The sequence below is a fragment of the Tamandua tetradactyla genome, chromosome 23, assembly GCF_023851605.1.
Source record: "Tamandua tetradactyla isolate mTamTet1 chromosome 23, mTamTet1.pri, whole genome shotgun sequence".
NCBI lineage: Eukaryota > Metazoa > Chordata > Mammalia > Pilosa > Myrmecophagidae > Tamandua > Tamandua tetradactyla.
Genome location: NC_135349.1, coordinates 6,360,970 through 6,379,786, shown reverse-complemented (window position 1 = coordinate 6,379,786; position 18,817 = coordinate 6,360,970). Strand labels below are relative to the sequence as shown.

Sequence of the window (18,817 nt, the reverse complement as noted above, 5' to 3'; positions counted from 1 at the left end):
GTGACTCTGAGAGCTGAGGATGTGTGTGTGTGTGTGTGTGTGTGTGTGTGTGTGTGTGTGTGTGTGTGTGTGTGTGTGTGTGTGTGTGTGTGTGTGTGTGTGTGTGTGTGTGTGTGTGTGTGTGTGTGTGTGTGTGTGGCCTGTCTTTCTTCCTAAACCGGATGGTCCCGGGAAGGGGCTGGGAGAGACGGAGTCTGAACTGTAATTCAGTAAATCCCCAGACCATAGGTGGGCCTGAGGACATTGTGGTCTAATTGGGTGGATTTTTAAAAGTTGGCATGAAAAAAGTCAGCACTTGATGAAACAGCCTCTTTAAGCCTAACACTAGACCCCAACTTTATGTTATTTATCCTAATGGTAAGTTGAGGGGAATAAATTTCCTAAATATCATCAGCAAGGCCATTATTTTTCATAAAGGCCAGCGTGATTCGGTGAAACCAACAGCCTGTCCCAGCTTCAAGTGGGAGGCCCGGGGAGCACGGCACCCACCTTCCAAGTGCAGAGAGCTCCAGGCTGTGGGTGGCGTGTCCCAGACGGGGTCCCAGAGGGCAGGAACCACCTGTCCCAATCCAGCCGCTCCCCCCGGAGCACCCCCGCCTCTCTCGCCCTTGTTGTCACCCGCTGGGAACCAGCATCGAGACCCACCTGCTTCCCACCCAGAGGTGCCAGGAGGGTCGGTGAGCTGGGGGGAGAAGTTCCTAGGAGATGCGGGCGGCCACTTCTGTCCTGGAGTGGGAAAGTCTTCAGTCAGAGAAGGACCTGGAAGCTGCCAGGGCTGATGTGGCCGAGGGCAGGTGACCCCTGCGCCCGAGGGGTGGGGCGCTCCATGTCATCCTCCCTTGGCAGTCTGTGGGGTGCCCTGTGGCATGGACAAGAGAACCGAATCGCCGGGCTCTCGTTCCCGAGCCTTAGAGGAAACAGTTTTCTCCTCAGGGGTCCCCCCAGGAGGTCTCTCTCTCGGACTTTCCCAGGTGTGGTTCCGAAGAGGCGTCAGCTCTCACAACCCCAGCGGCACCAGCTGGGTGGAGATGGTGGGGGACATGCTGATGGTGGACGTGGGGCTGAAGGACCAGGTGGGCACAGGACTCGGGTGCCGGTGGCTGCGGCCGGTGAGGGCTAGGCCCGGAGACCCCCTCCCCACTGTCAGCTTCGCAGCCGCCCTCAGGACAGTGGCAGCAAGCAGGCCTGGGGTGGCAGGTGGGACAGGCGTCCTGGGGTGGCAGGTGGGACAGGCGTCCTGGGGACAGGGATGGGATGGTGGCCAAACCCCGAGTTGGGGTCTCAGCAGCTCGCCCGGGGCAGCCCCTCCTTGAGCACGGGGAGGGTAGGGTGCCGTTAAGACTCGGTGTGCAGCCTGGGATGGGGGTGGGGGGACACCTGCCCCCGGGCTCTGTGCAACATGCTGCCCGCCCTCCCCCAGGGCTGGCACTGGCCTCCCTGCCCCCACACCCTCCTCCCAGCCACCGGGCCACCCGGGCAAGCAGAAGCCCAGGCGGGTCAGGTGCTGCTGGGGTGCCGGGGACCGAGCGAGGGGACTGCAGACCTGTCCTCGGCCCGCCCCTCCCCCAGCCCCGACAGCAGAGGTTTCCAGGGAAAGTGGGGTTTTAGTAAAGGGGGCAGTTTCACGTCTCCAAAACGGCGAGGCACCCCACTCTGGGTTCCCTTGAGGGTTGGCGTCACTCGGCACCTGCTCTGGGCCCTGCCACCCCAGAGCCTGGGACTGCCTGAGGCCGGCACCCTCCCTCATCCTCTCCGGGCGCCCCCTGCGTTTGGCACCCCGCCACGTGGGGGGACACTGTTGCCACTTCCCCCAGATGGGCCCGCAGAAGGCAGTGTTGCCCGCCCCGCCCCCCACCCCGCGGAGAGGGCCCCCCCTCCCAGCACCCCCCCCTCCGCTGTGTCCAGGTCTGGGCCGTGGGCGGCGAGGACCGGGCTGTGTACTTCCGCCAGGGCGTCACCCCCCTCGAGCTCAGCGGGAAGGCGTGGAAGGCCGTGGTCGCCGGCCGCGAGGGTGACGGCTCGCACTCAGGCAGCTTGTCCAGCCTCCTCAGGTGACCCTGGGTGGGGGACGGTGGGCTGGGGGGGCGGCCTGGGCCCTGCGGGAGAAGCAGCCCCGGCCTGCGGGTCCCCCTCCTGCCCTGAACCTCTGCCTGCAGGTCAGGGCCCCCACCCCCACCCCACCTGGGCCCTGCACCCCCGCCTCACTGGGGGCGGCCCAGGGGACCCCTGTGGATGCCGGCCACAGGGGTGGGGGTGACCCCGGACACGAGGGGCCAAGGCCTGGCTGTCCCCCAGCAGGGTGGCCCAGGTGCCAAGGTCCAGCCTGGGGGGAAGGGGGCTGCTTAGGGGCTGGGCACTGAGGCTCCCGTCAGAGGCAAGCAGGGAAGAAGTAGAGGGTCTCAAAGAGGCACTTTCAGATGTAGATGTCTGGCCCCATCCCACAGTTTCTGTTTCGCCGGGTCTGGGCCCAGGCGGAGAAGCTGCATTGCTCACGTGCTCCCAGCTCTGGGCCCCCACCCGGGGAGCCACTGGTCCAGACTCTAAAGTAGGAGTCAGGGGAGGCCTTACCTGCCCGGCCATGGTGACACAGAACGAGAGCACGCGGGAGGCCACGCTCCCCTTTAGCCTGAGCCCCATCACCCCTCTCCACTCCCCTTTGCTCCCCGATTTGGTGGTTACCCCTGGTCATCACAGAGAGTCACTCAGGGGGCCGGGGAGGAGGAGGCGTCAGGGATGTGCTGAGTGCCAGCCCCCGGGCAGGGCCTGCCCACGCGGCGAGTCCTCCTGGGACAGCCCATCGGAACTTTGGACAGCTGAGAACTATAAAGAAATACAGATGTCCAATCTTCAGGGCCTCCAATTTGGCGATGGATTCTTAGATATGACAGCAAAAGGAAAAGCAATCAAGTTGTACTTTATCAAAATTTAAAACTTTTGTGCATCGAAGGACATTATCAAGTGTGAAAAGAAAACTCAAAGAATGAGCAAATATATTTGCGAATCATCTATCTGATAAGGGTCTGGTATCTAGAATGTAAAGAACTGTTGCCGCTCAACCTCAGAAAGATAAACAGTCTTGTGTACGAATGGCCAAGGGTGGAATCCGCCCTTGTCCCACAGGAAACCTCCATTGGAGATGTAAGAACAGAGTTCTGGAACCAGGAGTAAACAGCCTTGACAACCTTCCTCCTGGGCTCAGAAGCGTCCTAGGAAATTGTACTGGTTCGGAGTCTCTGAGGAAACAGAATCAGCAGAGATCCCTGTAAATATTATGAGATTCATATAAGAATTTGTCATGTGGCTGTGGAGATGGGCAAGTCCAAATTCCACAGGGAAGGCTACAAGCCAGGAGCCCGGATGAGGGTTTTCAGTGGATTCCCCAGGAGAAGCCCACTGGCCAAGGCAGAGATGGAAATTGTCTCTTCTGACTGTTTGAAATCATCACTTCTCCTTTTAAAGACTTCAGCTAATTGCGTGAGACTTCACTCATTGTTGACGACGATCTCCTCAGCTGAACGTGGCCATAATCAGCCATAGATGCAGTCAGCTTATTGATGATTTAAGCCCACAAAATGTCCTCACAGTGACAATCAGGCCAGTTCTTCGACCAAACAACTGGACGGCAGCAGGGATATAAAATGCGGTACTGCGGACTGACGTGGGGAACTGACCTGTGTGTTGGATGGCCACAGGACGGGAAAGCCTGAGGCACCCACCTCCACAGCCGGGTCCCTTTTACGCTGGCACCCGGATGCCCACCTCCCCTAGAAATCTAACCGTTGGAATTGAAATTCTTTGGGTGTTTCAGGCAAAATGGCCTTGATGGTGAAATATTTGGGAATGAGATTTACCCCAGGAAAGCCTTCCCGTCTAGTTCTGCTTATGGACTTTCCCACAGTCACCTTGAGAATTGTCCAGGGGCAGGTGGGGGGGGGGGTGGTGGTAGTGGGGACACCAGGAATTGGATCCTGGGATAGACAGAAGGGAAGATGGGATGGCAGCTATGGTTTTATATTCACAAGTGTCAGGGTTTTGCTTGAAAAAAAAAAAGAGATAATAAAGAATGGCAGATAAACAAACAGAAAGAATGGGTCAAGGACTTGAATGGACATATCCAAAGAAGGAATACCAGTTGGTCAGCAAGTGCCTGAAAAGATGCTCAAAGTCCTTTGTCTTTAGGGAAATGCAAATCAAAACCACAATGAGATACCACTTCACATTCAGCAGAGCAGCTACAATCAGATAGACAGTTATAAGTGTTGGCAAGGACTGGGAGAAATTGGAACCCTTGCGCAGCCAACTATGGCAACCATTGTGGCAGTTCCTCAAGAAGTTAAGGTCACAAGAACTGCCATGCGACCTGGCAGTTCCACTCCTAGGCAGATAATAACCCCAAAGAACTGAAAACAGTTGTTCACACAAATGACATGCAAATTCATAGTATTCGCAGTAGGTAAAAGTGGAAACAACGCAAGTGTCCATGACGGATGATGGATACACAAACTGCAGTCTGTCTGTATGCGGGGATATTAGTCAGCAGTAAAAAGGAATGAAGTTTGGACCCATGGCATGCATAGGTGAACTTTGAAAACATCATGCTGAGTGATGGAAGCCAGACACCAAAGAGCACATATTGTATGAGTCCGTTTATATGAAATGTCCAGAGCAGGTATTGAGGCAGAAAGTACATTGTGGTTTCCAGGAGCTGAGGCGGGGGGAGTGGGGAATGGGGTGTGACTGCTGGTGGGTACAGGGTTTCCATTTGGGACCATGAAAAAGTTCTGGATCCGATTGGTTGCACATTATGAATGTACTTACAACTGAACTGTCCGCTTTAAAATGCTTATGGTGATAAATATGATGCTCCCTTTATTTTGCCACAGTAAGCAACATCAGACAACTTCCTGATGCCAGCTCTCCACCCCAGACGTGTAAATGTGGTGGGATCAACAGAGTGGCATGGTGTGGGGTTTTGTTGGATGCATAGGAGTTCATCTCCTGGAAAGCAGGCACTAGTGTGTTAGGTTCTGCAGAAAAGGACACGGGCGCTCAGAGGGCGGGCTTGCCCGAGTCCCAGTCTGTGGGGAGCATCTTGGGGCCACCCTTCATTGGTCCCTGTGCGTTTCACACCAGGGACTAATAGGCCACCCTGTTCTGTCCCCAGTGCCGGCTGCTTTTTTGGTGATGAGGTGAGGGGCAGCGGAGAGTCCTCTGCCCCCAGCGACACCGACGCCCCCTTAGAGATGGACAGACCTGGAGCTGAGCAGCCTCTCCCCAGAGAGCCTCTGCCTGGCCTGGGGGGCTTGGCCCTGCTCCCGGGGCCAGGCACGGTGGCAGACCGGACAGAGGGGTGTGCCAGCCCGGCCCAGGGCACGGGGGAGGCAGCCCAGGCCTGCGCACCCCAGCCCGGCCCAGCCTCCCCGCCTGCCGAGCTGCCCTGGACCAATATCGACCTGCAGGAGCCCGGGAGAGCATCCGGCCCCGCGGCCACCAACCCTCCTGACACGGCCGGTCTGCCCTCCTCAGAGCTTCTGCCGCTGGGCCTGGAGGACCCCGACGAGCACCCACTGTGGGCCTGGGTGTCGGGAGGGGCCTGCGCCGTGGAGGCGCACATGGTCCCCAAGTGGTTCTCCCTGCAGCCGGGTGAGTGGGGCTGCGGGCCAGGCTGGCTGGGGACCCCAGAGGGGGCCGGGCGGCCGCGGGGGTCCCTGGAGCGCCAGCACCCACCCCAGCAGGAGGGCTGGGGCGCGGGGGCGAGTCCCACGGCTCCCAGCAGACCCACCCCTGCCGGGACCACCCCCCAAGCCCCTGGCCCCTTCCCCTGCCTGCCCCTGTCCTGGCTTTGGTGGGTGTCTTCTAGGCTGAATTTGGGTGCAGCCCCCGTTGGGGTGAACGTTGCAGGGGGTGGGCTCGCAGCTTCTTAGCAGGAAAGGGCTGATTTTTTAAAAAAGGCCTCGGCCTCCTGCTGGCTGCCTGGGTGCTGCCCGCGGATGGGGTGCCGGGAGCTGTGGATGGTCCCTGAGGCCCGGGTCCCCCGCAGGCCTCTCGCCCCCCGTGCAGGCGCTCTCCCTGTCCATCACGCCGGCCCAGACCACCGCCTGGAGGAAGCAGATCTTCCAGCAGCTCACGGAGAGGACCAAGCGGGAGCTGGAGAGCTTCAGGCATTACGAGCAGGCCGTGGAGCAGGTGGGCCGGGCACCGCCGGAGCCCCTTTGCAGCCCCTTTGCAGCAGGCGTTCCCTGCCTGCTGCTCGCCAGCCCCGAGGCGGGGCCGGGGACACAGATGCATGCGTCCCCCTCTCTGTGCACAGATGACAGATCATCCTTCCCAGGCCCCGCAGTCATTCATTCATTCTCGCACCCTAGGGAATATGCGCTGGGTCCCCAGCGGGCACGGTGGGGCCTGGAGATCGCCGTCCCCTGCAGGGGAGCTGGGCGGGCTCAGGCCAGCCAGGTGGGCCTCTGCTGCCGGGGGCACCCCGCATGGGTCCCCCTTGTGCCGACACGGTCCAGCCTTCCCTTTAAACATCCGTGCCCGGCCCCCAGCGGTGCCCGGGTGGGGAGACGGGAGCCTCGCCCAGGGCCCAGGTCTGCCTCCACTGCGGGAGGCTGGGCAGGGCTGCCTGAGCTGGTGGGTGTCGCCTCCCAGGGCCGCGGGCAGCGCTTGTCCCCGAAACACGGGAAGCTGGGGCGGGCAGAGGCTGAGCACGGGAGGGGTCCCCGGGGGCGACCCCTGGGAGGGCACCGAGGAGACTGTGGCACCCGGGCTGGGGGGCCTTGCTGTGACGCTGCCCGGCCCCACCCACAGTCGGTGTGGGTGAAGACGGGGGCCCTGCAGTGGTGGTGCGACTGGAAGCCCCACAAGTGGGTGGACGTCCGCGTGGCCCTGGAGCAGTTCATGGGGCACGACGGGGTGCGGGACAGCGTCCTCTTCATCTACTACGTGGTCCACGCGGAGAAGAAGGTGCGGGGGCTGGGATGGGTGCACTGAGAGGGGGACACATGGGGGGCTCTAAGGGGCACAGGGGAGGGGCTGCAGGGCTACAGGGGAGGCATGAGGGAGTGGGGTGCACAGGGGAGGAGGTGCAGGGCTATAGGGGAGGCGTGAGGGAGTGGGGTGCACAGGGGAGGGGATGCAGGGCTATAGGGGAGGCATGGGGGAGTGGGGTGCACAGGGGAGGGGGTGCAGGGCTACAGGGGAGGCATGGGGGAGTGGGGTGCACAGGGGAGGGGCTGCAGGGCTACAGGGGAGGCATGGGGCAGTGGGGTGCACAGGGGAGGAGGTGCAGGGCTACAAGGGAGGCATGGGGCAGTGGGGTGCACAGGGGAGGGGCTGCAGGGCTACAGGGGAGGCATGGGGCAGTGGGGTGCACAGGGGAGGGGGTGCAGGGCTATAGGGGAGGCGTGAGGGAGTGGGGTGCACAGGGGAGGGGGTGCAGGGCTATAGGGGAGGCGTGAGGGAGTGGGGTGCACAGGGGAGGGGGTGCAGGGCTATAGGGGAGGCGTGAGGGAGTGGGGTGCACAGGGGAGGGGGTGCAGGGCTACAGGGGAGGCATGGGGCAGTGGGGTGCACAGGGGAGGAGGTGCAGGGCTATAGGGGAGGCGTGAGGGAGTGGGGTGCACAGGGGAGGGGCTGCAGGGCTACAGGGGAGGCATGGGGCAGTGGGGTGCACAGGGGAGGAGGTGCAGGGCTACAGGGGAGGCATGGGGCAGTGGGGTGCACAGGGGAGGAGGTGCAGGGCTATAGGGGAGGCGTGAGGGAGTGGGGTGCACAGGGGAGGGGGTGCAGGGCTATAGGGGAGGCGTGAGGGAGTGGGGTGCACAGGGGAGGGGGTGCAGGGCTATAGGGGAGGCGTGAGGGAGTGGGGTGTACAGGGGAGGGGGTGCAGGGCTATAGGGGAGGCGTGGGGGAGTGGGGTGCACAGGGGAGGGGGTGCAGGGCTATAGGGGAGGCATGGGGGAGTGGGGTGCACAGGGGAGGGGGTGCCGGGCTATAGGGGAGGCATGGGGGAGTGGGGTGCACAGGGGAGGGGGTGCAGGGTTATAGGGGAGGCATGGGGCAGTGGGGTGCACAGGGGAGGGGGTGCAGGGCTATAGGGGAGGCATGGGGGAGTGGGGTGCACAGGGGAGGGGCTGCAGGGCTACAGGGGAGGCATGAGGGAGTGGGGTGCACAGGGGAGGGGGTGCAGGGCTACAGGGGAGGCATGGGGCAGTGGGGTGCACAGGGGAGGGGGTGCAGGGCTACAGGGGAGGCATGGGGCAGTGGGGTGCACAGGGGAGGGGCTGCAGGGCTACAGGGGAGGCAAGGGGCAGTGGGGTGCACAGGGGAGGAGGTGCAGGGCTATAGGGGAGGCGTGAGGGAGTGGGATGCACAGGGGAGGGGGTGCAGGGCTATAGGGGAGGCATGAGGGAGTGGGGTGCACAGGGGAGGGGGTGCAGGGCTACAGGGGAGGCATGGGGGAGTGGGGTGCACATGGGAGGGGCTGCAGGGCTACAGGGGAGGCATGGGGGAGTGGGGTGCACAGGGGAGGAGGTGCAGGGCTATAGGGGAGGCATGGGGGAGTGGGGTGCACAGGGGAGGGGGTGCAGGGTTATAGGGGAGGCATGGGGCAGTGGGGTGCACAGGGGAGGGGGTGCCGGGCTATAGGGGAGGCATGGGGGAGTGGGGTGCACAGGGGAGGGGGTGCAGGGTTATAGGGGAGGCATGGGGCAGTGGGGTGCACAGGGGAAGGGGTGCAGGGCTACAGGGGAGGCATGGGGGAGTGGGGTGCACAGGGGAGGCCGCGGGGTTCGGTGGCAGGGGTGGTGCACAGGGCACCTGCACGGGCTGCTGGAGGAGGGGCCCCCTGTCCTGGTGACGGCTTCCCACCCCCTCTGCACAGTACATCCACGTGTTCCTCAACGAGGTGACAGCGCTGGTTCCGCTGCTGAGCGAGGCCAGGCCTTCCTGCGCCCTGTACACCCCCGAGAGGACGCGGCAGAGGTGGCCCGTGCGTCTGGCCGCCGCCACCGAGCAGGAGATGAGCGACTGGGTGAGCGAAGGTGGGGCCCGCGGGGACACCCCACACGGAGCTCCCAGCCCGGGCCCGGCTGTGACCCGCCGTCTCTCCGGGCAGCTCGCCCTGCTCAGCCTGTCCTGCTGCGAGAGCCGGAAGGTCCACGGCCGCCCCTCCCCGCAGGCCCTCTGGTCGGTCACCTGCAAGGGAGACGTCTTTGTGAGCGAGCCTTGCCCAGACCTCGAGGCCCCCGAGCATGCGCTGCCCTGTGACCAGCTGTGAGTAGGCTGTGCCCCCCGCCAGCACCCCCCCCCGCCCGGAGCCCACCCAGCTATGGTTCCGGAAGGGGGTGGCCCCAAGGCCAGAGCCCCCCACCAGGCCTGGCTTGTCACGGCCCAGCCAAGGGGCCCAGGCCGAGCTTGGCCAGGTTGGTGACACCTCCAGGCCCTGCCACTGGTTACTCTCGGGATGGGGTCAGGGAGCCCCCAGGGCACCTGGGAGAGGCTGGAGGCCCAAGGCCTGGCTGTCACAGACCTGTCACTGTCCCTGCTCCCTTGACACGGTAGCAAATGCCTGGAGAGGAGTAAAGCTGGCAGGGGACAGAGGGACAGTAGGGAGGACAGAAGGCTGGCCAGAGGTGGCTGCTCTGGGGTGGGGTCCCTGCTGGGGTCTTCCAGGAACAGTGAAAGGCCAGGATGACTGGGTGGAGGTGTGGGGGAGGGCACCCCGGGAGGAGGGCGTAGGAGACAAGCCCAGGACGGCGGGAGCCCCGGGGTGGCCAGATGACCAGATGGGCCAACAGGAAACCTTTGGGGGGCGTCAGGTGGGCCAAGCCAGAGCCTTTACCCCACCTGGAAGGAGCCGAGGGCCACTGCCCTCAGCCTGCCCTGTTACCAGTGGACGGCCAGGCCGGGGAGATAGGCACCCGCTGCAGGAGGGCACAGGGCAGTGCCCGCCTGTCCGCCCTCTCTGCAGCCTTGTATGCCCAGCGCCCAGTCCGACAAGTCGGACCACCTCGGTGACAGCGGCAGGGTGGCCCACGTGGCAGGCTGCGCCCTGCGCCCAAGGGAGCCGCGTGTCTCGGGCCAGCTTGTTTGGCAAAACCCTCAGCCTGCTGGCCAGGTTGTGTCCCAGGAGACCTGGCGCGTTCAGGGGATTAGCCTCCCCAGCTGGTCCCGGTGACATTCAAGCCTGGCTGCACCCGTCACTTTTGTACCCAGCCCGTCCCCACCCACCGGTTTGAAACCTGGACTCGGTGGCTTGAGCCCCCATTTGGGGAGGGGCCAGGAGCAGGGGGTGCAGGCCCCTGCAGGCTCAGCCCCTGCTTCTGTTCCCTCTTTACCTTCGGTTGATGCCGAATGGGAAGCCGAGTGGACCAGAGGGTGGGGGGCCCGGCCATGGCGAGCATCCCCCGACCCCGCTCTCCTGCTTGCGTCCAGGTTCTGGTGGCAGATAGGCGGCCACCTGCGTGTGGTGGAGGCCAACAGCCGCGGCGTGGTGTGGGGCCTGGGCTACGACCACACGGCCTGGGTCTACACAGGGGGCTGCGGCGGTGGCTTCCAAGGTGAGGGCCGGGCACCCACCCCAGCACAGGCCAGAACCTTCCAGCACACCCTCCCCTAATCCCTGTCTTGCTTCCCTGTCCGACCCGAGCTGCAGCCCAGTATTGACACACGGTTCGCAGCTGGCCGGCAGGTGACTTTCACTGCTGGCAACGTAAGGCAGAGGACGTGAGAGGGCGGCAGGCCATCCCTAGGCCAGCCCGAGAGAAAAGAGCACTGAGAGGCCAGGACTCACTTCCAACGTGCGGCCCGACCCTCCCACACACCCACCCGTCTGCTGAGGGCCTGGAGGGTTCTAGCAAGGGAGGCTACCAGGGCCCTAGGCCCTCATTTTACAGACGAGGCCCAGATCTCCTGAAGCCAGGCCCAAACCCTGGCCCCTCGCTAGGGGGGGGCAGTTTGAACTTGAGGGGACAAGAGCTTGCTGAAATGCTGGGGGCTCCCTGGTTCTGTGAGGCAGGGATCCTGTACTCCCCTCCTGGGAAACAGGTAAATTCAAGCACCAAAACAGAATGGTTCCATGCCACGGGCCACATGCCTCACCGTAGGGAGCATCTAATTCTGATCAGGCTGTGGTCCACTAGGGCCATGGGAGCATCTGCACAGTCTTACCAGCTTCCTGTTCAGGAGGGAAGTGGGGCTGTTGGAGGGCTCTGCAAGACGTCAAGGTGCCTTTGTTAATGAGTAGGGAGCTGGGTGGGCCTCACACCTGCCCCAAGGCCTTCAACAGTGCCAGTAAATGGAATCGCAGAGGGAAGGAGGAGGGCTGCAGGTGATGTAGACAGGAAGCTGACTGCGCAGCAGGTTCTTCTCAGGGAGGTTGCGCGACATCACAACAGTCATGGGCAAGAAACCTGGTCTGGGCCCAGGCCCCCGCAAGAGGAGCTCAGCAGCCCGTTCACTGCCCCCTGCCCGGCTGCTGGCTCCAGCCCTGCCCACCCCCCATTTCCCTCCCCTCCCCCCAGGCCCAGCCAGCAACACCTACACGCAGTCAGACGTGCGGTGCGTCCACGTCTACGAGAACCAGCGCTGGAACCCCGTCACAGGCTACAGCAGCAGGTGAGGGGCACGGGGGCCGCCGCCTCTGCAGACACGGGGGCCAGCACCCACCCCCACCCACCCCCGCTGCGCCGTTGACCCCGCTGCTGTCACCACCCGCCAGCGGCCCTCTGACTTCATCCTGCCGTAATGTCTTCTAAGCGCTAGTATCAGGGGCGTCACCTCCATGAAGTGCACAAGCCAGAAGTGCGTCCATCCCCCCTCCACCCACCCACCCCCCACCCCCCACCCCCCACCCCCACTCCGGGGTCGGCACAGTTGTTGCCCCCCTCCCCCGCCCCTCCCATGCCCTCCCCCCACCCCCCCCACGCTGAGCTGGAGCTTGTCGTCCTCCTGCTCTTGTTTTTGCTTTGGACGGGTGATTACTTAACTTCTTAGAGCTTTAAAAGAAGTCTTTTGAGCTTAGTTTAGGTGACTGTGTTTATCATCGCTTCCATCGAAATGGTTCTCCAAATGTGAGGCTTTTGGACCAAGCAGTCAGGATGTTCTGGGGGGAGGGAGAGGGCGGACCCGAGGTAAACTCTAGGCTGTATGTGCCTTTTTTGTTTTTTCCCCCTGTCCACGCAGAGTAGAAAGTCGTTTCCATCACTCTTGTCCCGGTTTGTTGTTGTTTGTTTTTAAGAGAATGAATAAATGGGGCCATTGGTTAAGCCTTTAAAACCCATTGCAAGAGCCCAGCGGTCCTTGGACCTACTCCTAGGAATGCATCAAAACCCAGAAGCCAGAGTATCCGGGGCTCCGGGAATCTGCATTTCCAGCAAGTTCCCAGGAGCTGCTGATGCGGCTGGTCTGGGGGCCGCACTGTGAGAACCCCCAGGGCTGATGAGAAGGTCCCCCGGGAATCAGCCCACAGAGCCCTTGTTCCTCTGCCAAGGTGGCAACACACACTCATGCACACACTCACACACACACACACTCACATACACACACCCCCCGATCCTCGCAGGCTCCCTTTCTAACCACAATGGAGGGCGCACGTCAGGGTCACAGCCACTGGTGTCCTCCCCGAGCCCCCAGAGTTGTGCTCAGATTGAGTATCGCCCCCGTCACCCTCCTGCTTAAAACCCACAGGGGCGTCCTCCAGGGTCCCCACAGGCCAGTCTGGCCCTTGGAGCTCGTTGTTTTTGAACAAATGGGTGGAATCACCCAATAACTACTTTTGTCCCTGGCTCCTGTGTCAGGGAGGCTCCCCTTTGTTACGGCCTATCGCCACAATTCATTTGTTTTTATATTTTGGCGGATAATATATTAGACAAAGATGCCATAATGGATTGATCCATTCTACCCTTGGCGGACATTTGGGTTGTAGGGAACGAGCCCCAGGAGTGGACGTGTTGGGTCCCAGGGACGTGTGTTCAATTTTACTTATGATGTCAGTTTTCCAAAGTGGCTGACGTCCTCGTGAGTGCCTGGTGGTATCTCGCCGGGGTTGCATTTCCATTTCCCTGGTGACTGGCGAGGCTGAGAGCGCCCGTGCAGCCACCGAGTGCTTGGAGGTCTCCCTTTGCCAAATGCCAGTTCAAGTGTTGGTCTTTTTTGTTGCTGTTGGATTAGCTCTTTTTCTTTGTCTGGAAGCTTTGTGGTCAGGATCTGAGCCCTCTGTGGGTTACTTGCGGGGAAGTGTCCCCTGTTGGGTGCTGGCCCATTTTCACTCTTGATTTTCAGTTGGTCCAGTGGATCAATCCTTCACTTTAGATCAAGTTAGGACGCAGTAAAAATCCTTGTAAGAAAGCTGTCGTTAACCCGAGGTAATGAAAAGATTCTCCTATCTTTAGAAGAGCAAATGTTTTCTCTTAAGACCCAGAAAACAAATATCTTTGCCCCTTTGGTCCCTGCGTGACTCAACTCTGCCCCTGTGACAAATGATGCGTCCGTGAATGGGCGTGTTGCGTTCCAATAAGACTTCACTCATGGACACTGAAATGTGAATTTCTTATAATTCAAGCTATAAGAAATTTGAAACATTCTTCTTTTGACTTTTTCAATGCTCTGAAAACGTAAAAAAAAAAAAAAAACCCTTCGCTTGTGGGCTCAGAGCAACTGGCCGACAGTTCTTCGTTTGCCAACCCCATTCTAGAAGCTTCTTTCTTCATTTAGTTCTAGAATCCCCCTGGAACTATCATGTGAGGTAGGGTTTTTTTTTTTTATTAATTAAAGAAAAAAAGAAATTAACACAACATTTAGAAATCATTCCATTCTACATATGCAATCAGTAATTCTTAACATCATCACATAGATGCATGATCATCATTTCTTAGTACATTTGCATCGATTTAGGAAAAGAACTAGCAAAACAACAGAAAAAGATATAGAATGTTAATATAGAGAAAAAAATAAAAATAATAAAAAAAAGAAAAGGAAAAAGAAAAAAAAAGACATGAACAATCAAACAAACAAACAAACAAAAAAACTACTATAGCTCAGATGCAGCTTCATTCAGTGGGGTTTTGTTTTTGAGTACCCAGCAACCCAGCACCGGTTTTTGAAAAGGCTGCTCCCCTGTGCCGGCGCCAGGCCTCGCGTCTGGAAGTGTCACGTAGTTTGGAATTTTTGAATTTTAGAGGCAGCTTGTCACAGCCCTCTGAAGCTGTTGGGGTCGCGACAGGGTGACAGTAGGGCTGTGGCCCAACTCGGGTTGAAGAGACATCTCTGTAGTATGACCCAGCTTTTACCTCCATTTATTTAGGGCTTCTTTAATTTCTCCTAATAACGGTCTATAAGTGTCTATCTGAGAGTCTTGACATCTTTTGCTAGACAGTAGCTCTTATTTTTCATTCTATTGCAAATGGCACCCTGAAACCTCTTACTGCATTTTTTAGCTGTTGTGTGGCTAAATGTAGAACCACACTTGATTTCCTTTTTTTATTGTTTTCAAAATTAGTGAAATAAATACCAAGTGATATGAAGAGCAGACTGCATGACACCGGTTTTCGTTTGCTAAAGCTGCTGAAATGCAGATACCATAGAATGGGCTGGCTTTTACAAGGGGGACTTATTAGCTTACAAGCTGATAAAAATGTCCAAATCAAGGCATTGTGAGGACGATGCCTTCTTCCTGAAGACAGGAGGCTCGGGGTTCTCTCCCTGCCACCTGGCAGGGCACACGGCGGCGTCTGGTGGCCTCCCGCTCCTCTCCAGAGTTGTCTTTCTCTCTCTCTTTTATCCTTTTAGAAAGGTCTCCAGTGAGAGGATTAAGACCCACCCTGAAAGAAGTGGGTCACATCTCCACCTAAGATCCTCCTCACCAAAGACCCTACCTGCAAGGGGGTCACACCCACAGGACGGGATAACTTTAAGAGCATACTTTTCTGAGGTCCATAAAGCCTCCACACCACCCCAGCACCTCCGATCCCACCAACCCAAGCCAGGGACCCCGGTTCCTGGGGGCTGCTCCCCTTCTGGCCTTTTCCCCGGGGCACCGTGCTGGCGGAGAGCCGGGGAAACGGCCAGGAGCAGGATCCCGCCGAGGGCTGGAGCTCAGCTGTCATGAGCCGCCCCTGCCTTGGACAGGGAGTTCGTTTTTGTGTTTTTTTTTTTTTACCGTCCTAAGAACAGTTTAAGGGATATGTGTAAATATTTGTGCGTCTCCCTGTTTACCCCGGTAAATCAGAGGGTTTGAGCTACACAGGGCCAGGGCATCTCCCAAACACCTGCGCCCTGCCTGGGTGCAGGGCCCACACAGGTGTTCGCAGGTGCACCTCTCACCTTCCTGGTCCCGGCAGCCCCCCTGCCCTGAGTTCCCAGAGACAAGTGTCCCCGTGGGTGTGGCAGAGCCAGGCGGTGACGGCCAAGCAGGGCCAGGTGGCACCTAGGGGGGAAGGGGTGGGCTTCCCAGCGCCCCCGGCACCCAGCCCTGGCATGGACGGGCCTGGCCGAGGTCAGGGCAGGGTTCCTGGGGGCTTGGGGACCGTTGTCATAGGGTCTCCCTGCCCCCGTTGGCCCCTCGCGCCTTTGGAGAGCCCACATCCATGTGCCCAGAACCAAGGGAGCCTGTTGGGGGGTCTGGAGCGCCGGGGATGCCCCCGGCTCGCCCTAACGCCCGCATCCTCCGGCAGGGGCCTCCCCACCGACCGGCCCATGTGGAGCGACGCGTCGGGGCTGCAGGAGTGCACCAAGGCCAGCGCCAAGCCGCCCTCCCTGCAGTGGGCCTGGGTGCGTGGGGTGGAGGGCCGGGGCAGGGGTGGGCAGGGCCAGGAGCGGGGGAGGGTGTGGTTTTCGGGGGAGGGGGCGGAGGGGGAAGGGAAGGAGCATTGATTTTTGGGGCCAGGGAGAGGGGGAAGGGAGTATGGGTCTCAGGTTGGGGTGTGCATTTCCGATTGCGGGGTGGGGGTGGGTGGGAAGTGGATGTGGGGGGTGGGGTTGGTCCACGGCACTGACTCCCCTCCCCCCCCAGGTTTCTGACTGGTACGTGGATTTCAGTGTGCCCGGGGGCACCGACCAGGAGGGGTGGCAGTACGCCAGCGACTTCCCCGCGTAAGCACCTCACTGCGGGCTCTCACCGCCGTAGGCACCCCGCCACCTGCCCCGGGCACCCCTGTCCCAGGGCCCACCTGCCCCAGGCGCACCTGCCCCGCTTAGCTTGGGCTCCCGCGGCCCTGAGGATTTGCAGCAGCTGCAGGGTGTGGGCGGTGCCAGCACCTGGGACTCCTGTGCCAGGTGAGCCCGCCGCACACCTGTCCTCCGAGGCTGGGCCTCAGTGGGAGTGTCCCTGCTGTGCCAGCCCCAGCCCGCGGAGGGCTAGAAGAGGGGAGCCTAGGACGGGGGGGGGGGGACTCTGGGGGTTCAGGAGGGAGGGGTGCCCTCGGGGAGCAGCCGGAAGCCTTGAGGGCAGGTTGGGGCCACACGCTGGGTAGCCAGAGGCTGGAAGGAGATGGCAGGTCCCAGGGCATGAGGCTGTGCTTGGGGTGTCGTCCCCTGTTCCCTGAGCCCCCGCCCTCTGGGACCCGTGCCCTTGAGGGAGAACTCCTGTCCCTCCTGCAGACAACGCAGGGCGCCTGGTGCGTCCTGGAGTGCCGTTGCCCCTCTGAGCCCCCCAAACAGTCCTGCTCAGCGCCCTGTTGGCCAAGCCGGAAAGAATGCGAGTGCACAGTGTTGCCTTCCAGAAGCTTCTAGGGGGTGTCTTGATTTCACCTCCTTGCTCTCACAGCTCATACCACGGGTACAAAACCCTGAAGGATTTTGTCAGGAGAAGGTGCTGGGCCAGGTAAGACCGGGAGCCGCCCGTCAGGAGGGAATTCTGCTCCCTGGGTCCCAGGAGAAGAGCTGCGAGGGAGCAGTAAATGTCAGTCCAGGAAATGCCCGCGGGCGCCCAACGCTCTCCTGTTCCCAGGACTTTGTTTTCAAGAACAAATAAAAGAAATGTCACTGGCAGGAGCCGCTTGTCAGCAGGGAGGCCAGGCTGGGGGCGGGGAGGGCAGGGGGCCCCAGGGCCAGGTGGACGGAGAAGCTGCCGCCCTTTCGGGGCCCTCATGCCCGCCCGGTGGCCTCGCCCAGGTGGCCGCCGCGTCCCCTCCTCCCCCAGCCCTGAATCTGGCTGCTCCTGGACCACCACCCTGTAGGCTGTAGGAAGACCCCGCCTGGGGGGCCTTGCGGGCAGGGAGACAGCCCTGGTGGCTCGTGGTGACGCTGGGACGCTCCCCTCAACAGAAAGTGCAAGCTGGTGACGTGCGGGCCCTGGCTGGAGGTGGCCCCCCTGCCCCTCAGGGACGTGTCCATCATGCCGGAGAGCCCCGAGGCCCCCAGGGACGGGCACAGTGTGGCCGTCTGGGCCATCAGTGACAAGGGGGACGTGCTGTGCCGCCAGGGCGTGTCCGAGCTCAACCCCGCGGTGAGAGCCCCCTCCTCCCGCCCGGCTCTGTGGGTGGTGGGTGCTGCGTGCTCGGCCCCCGAGGGGGTGTCACCCTGCAGGGCCCTGTCACAGCACCCTCTAGGCCCTGCACCCTTGGGGCTGCAGGGTTCTTACTTTCCCACTTCTTGAGGGTCCAGGCCGGCCCTGGGTTGCGCCACCCACTGCGGGCGCCCACCCTCACGGCAGCCTGGAGGCCTGGATGGGCCATGTGACCTGGTCTGCGTGGGTCCAGGCTGGGTGGGGGGCCTGGCTGGCCCGGCCACAGCCCACGGGACTCCCTCGCGCCCCCAGGGCTCCTCCTGGCTGCACGTGGGCACGGACCAGCCCTTCACCTCGGTCTCCGTGGGCGCCTGCCACCAGGTGTGGGCTGTGGCCAGGGACGGCTCGGCCTTCTACCGGGGCGCCGTGTCCCCCTTCCAGCCTGCCGGTGAGTGACCCCTGACCCCCGGGGGCAGGCCCCACCCCCAGGGAGGGAGGCCAGGCTGCCAGTGCCCTGCTTGTGTGGGGGGTTTCCAGAGTCTGGAAGCCGATCTGCCCACAGCCGCGGGAGTGAGTGGTCCGGCGTGGAAGTGCCGGGTCACCTGCGGAGGCCAGGACGTGCTGCGGGGATGGCCACCTCCCTGGCATGGAGCCATCCCCACAACCCCGTGGGTGCCAGGCCTGCCCACTGGGTGCCCGCTGCTCCCCTACCTGCCCTCCACAGTTCTCACTCCTGTCTCCTTGGGGACCGCCTGGTCACACGTGTCCTCGTGGTTCTCTGCGGGACGGGCAGGCCGGCAGCTTAGCACAGGGTCAGCGGGCAGGACCAGACGGACAGACGTGCAGATGGACAGAGCCGCCCCCCACACCCCGTGCGGCTCGCGGACGGGGCCGGCGGGGTGGCCCCTTCGTGTAGTGTCTGTGCCCCGAGTCCCCTGGCCTCATTCGGGGGGACGCCCGACGCAGGGGTGGGTTCAGCGGGGGCCCAGCCGCCACGGCAGCCCCGGCAGCCACGCCTCCGCTCGCAGGTGACAGCTGGTACCACGTCGCATCCCCACCAAAGCAGAGACTAAAGCAGGTGTCTGTGGGGCAGACGTCGGTGTACGCCCTGGACGAAAATGGCAAGTGCTGCCCCGCGGCCCCCGCGGCCCCGGAGGGTCTGGGGACCCCGAGCCCCTGCTCAGACAGGCCCCTCCCGGCAGGGGGCGGCGGCAGTGGGAAGGGGGCGCAGCTGCGGCCGAGGGGCGCCCGGGCCGGGACGAGCACCCCCACCGGGTCCCCAGGGCCGCCAGCCCGAGGTGTGCGAGGCAGGGCGGGGGGCACCGAGCCGCCCCGGGTGTCGAGCCCTGCCCGGGGCCTGTGCTGGCCGTGGGT

At 61.8% G+C, this 18,817-nt stretch overlaps 1 protein-coding gene across 2 annotated transcripts in view; it reads left to right on the top strand.

The window, feature by feature from the left end:
- TECPR1 (tectonin beta-propeller repeat containing 1) overlaps positions 1–18,817 on the top strand; it is a 29,719-nt gene that overhangs the window by 8,696 nt on the left and 2,206 nt on the right. For both annotated transcript variants that reach the window (XM_077140600.1, XM_077140601.1), the window contains exons 8-22: positions 972–1,073; positions 1,906–2,051; positions 5,165–5,643; positions 6,041–6,186; positions 6,808–6,963; positions 8,882–9,031; positions 9,116–9,273; positions 10,435–10,559; positions 11,523–11,616; positions 15,672–15,768; positions 16,010–16,089; positions 16,763–16,819; positions 17,263–17,443; positions 17,756–17,891; positions 18,472–18,564. In XM_077140600.1, coding sequence (XP_076996715.1) covers positions 972–1,073; positions 1,906–2,051; positions 5,165–5,643; positions 6,041–6,186; positions 6,808–6,963; positions 8,882–9,031; positions 9,116–9,273; positions 10,435–10,559; positions 11,523–11,616; positions 15,672–15,768; positions 16,010–16,089; positions 16,763–16,819; positions 17,263–17,443; positions 17,756–17,891; positions 18,472–18,564 — 2,200 coding nt within the window. The remainder of the gene's footprint in view (positions 1–971; positions 1,074–1,905; positions 2,052–5,164; positions 5,644–6,040; positions 6,187–6,807; positions 6,964–8,881; positions 9,032–9,115; positions 9,274–10,434; positions 10,560–11,522; positions 11,617–15,671; positions 15,769–16,009; positions 16,090–16,762; positions 16,820–17,262; positions 17,444–17,755; positions 17,892–18,471; positions 18,565–18,817) is intronic.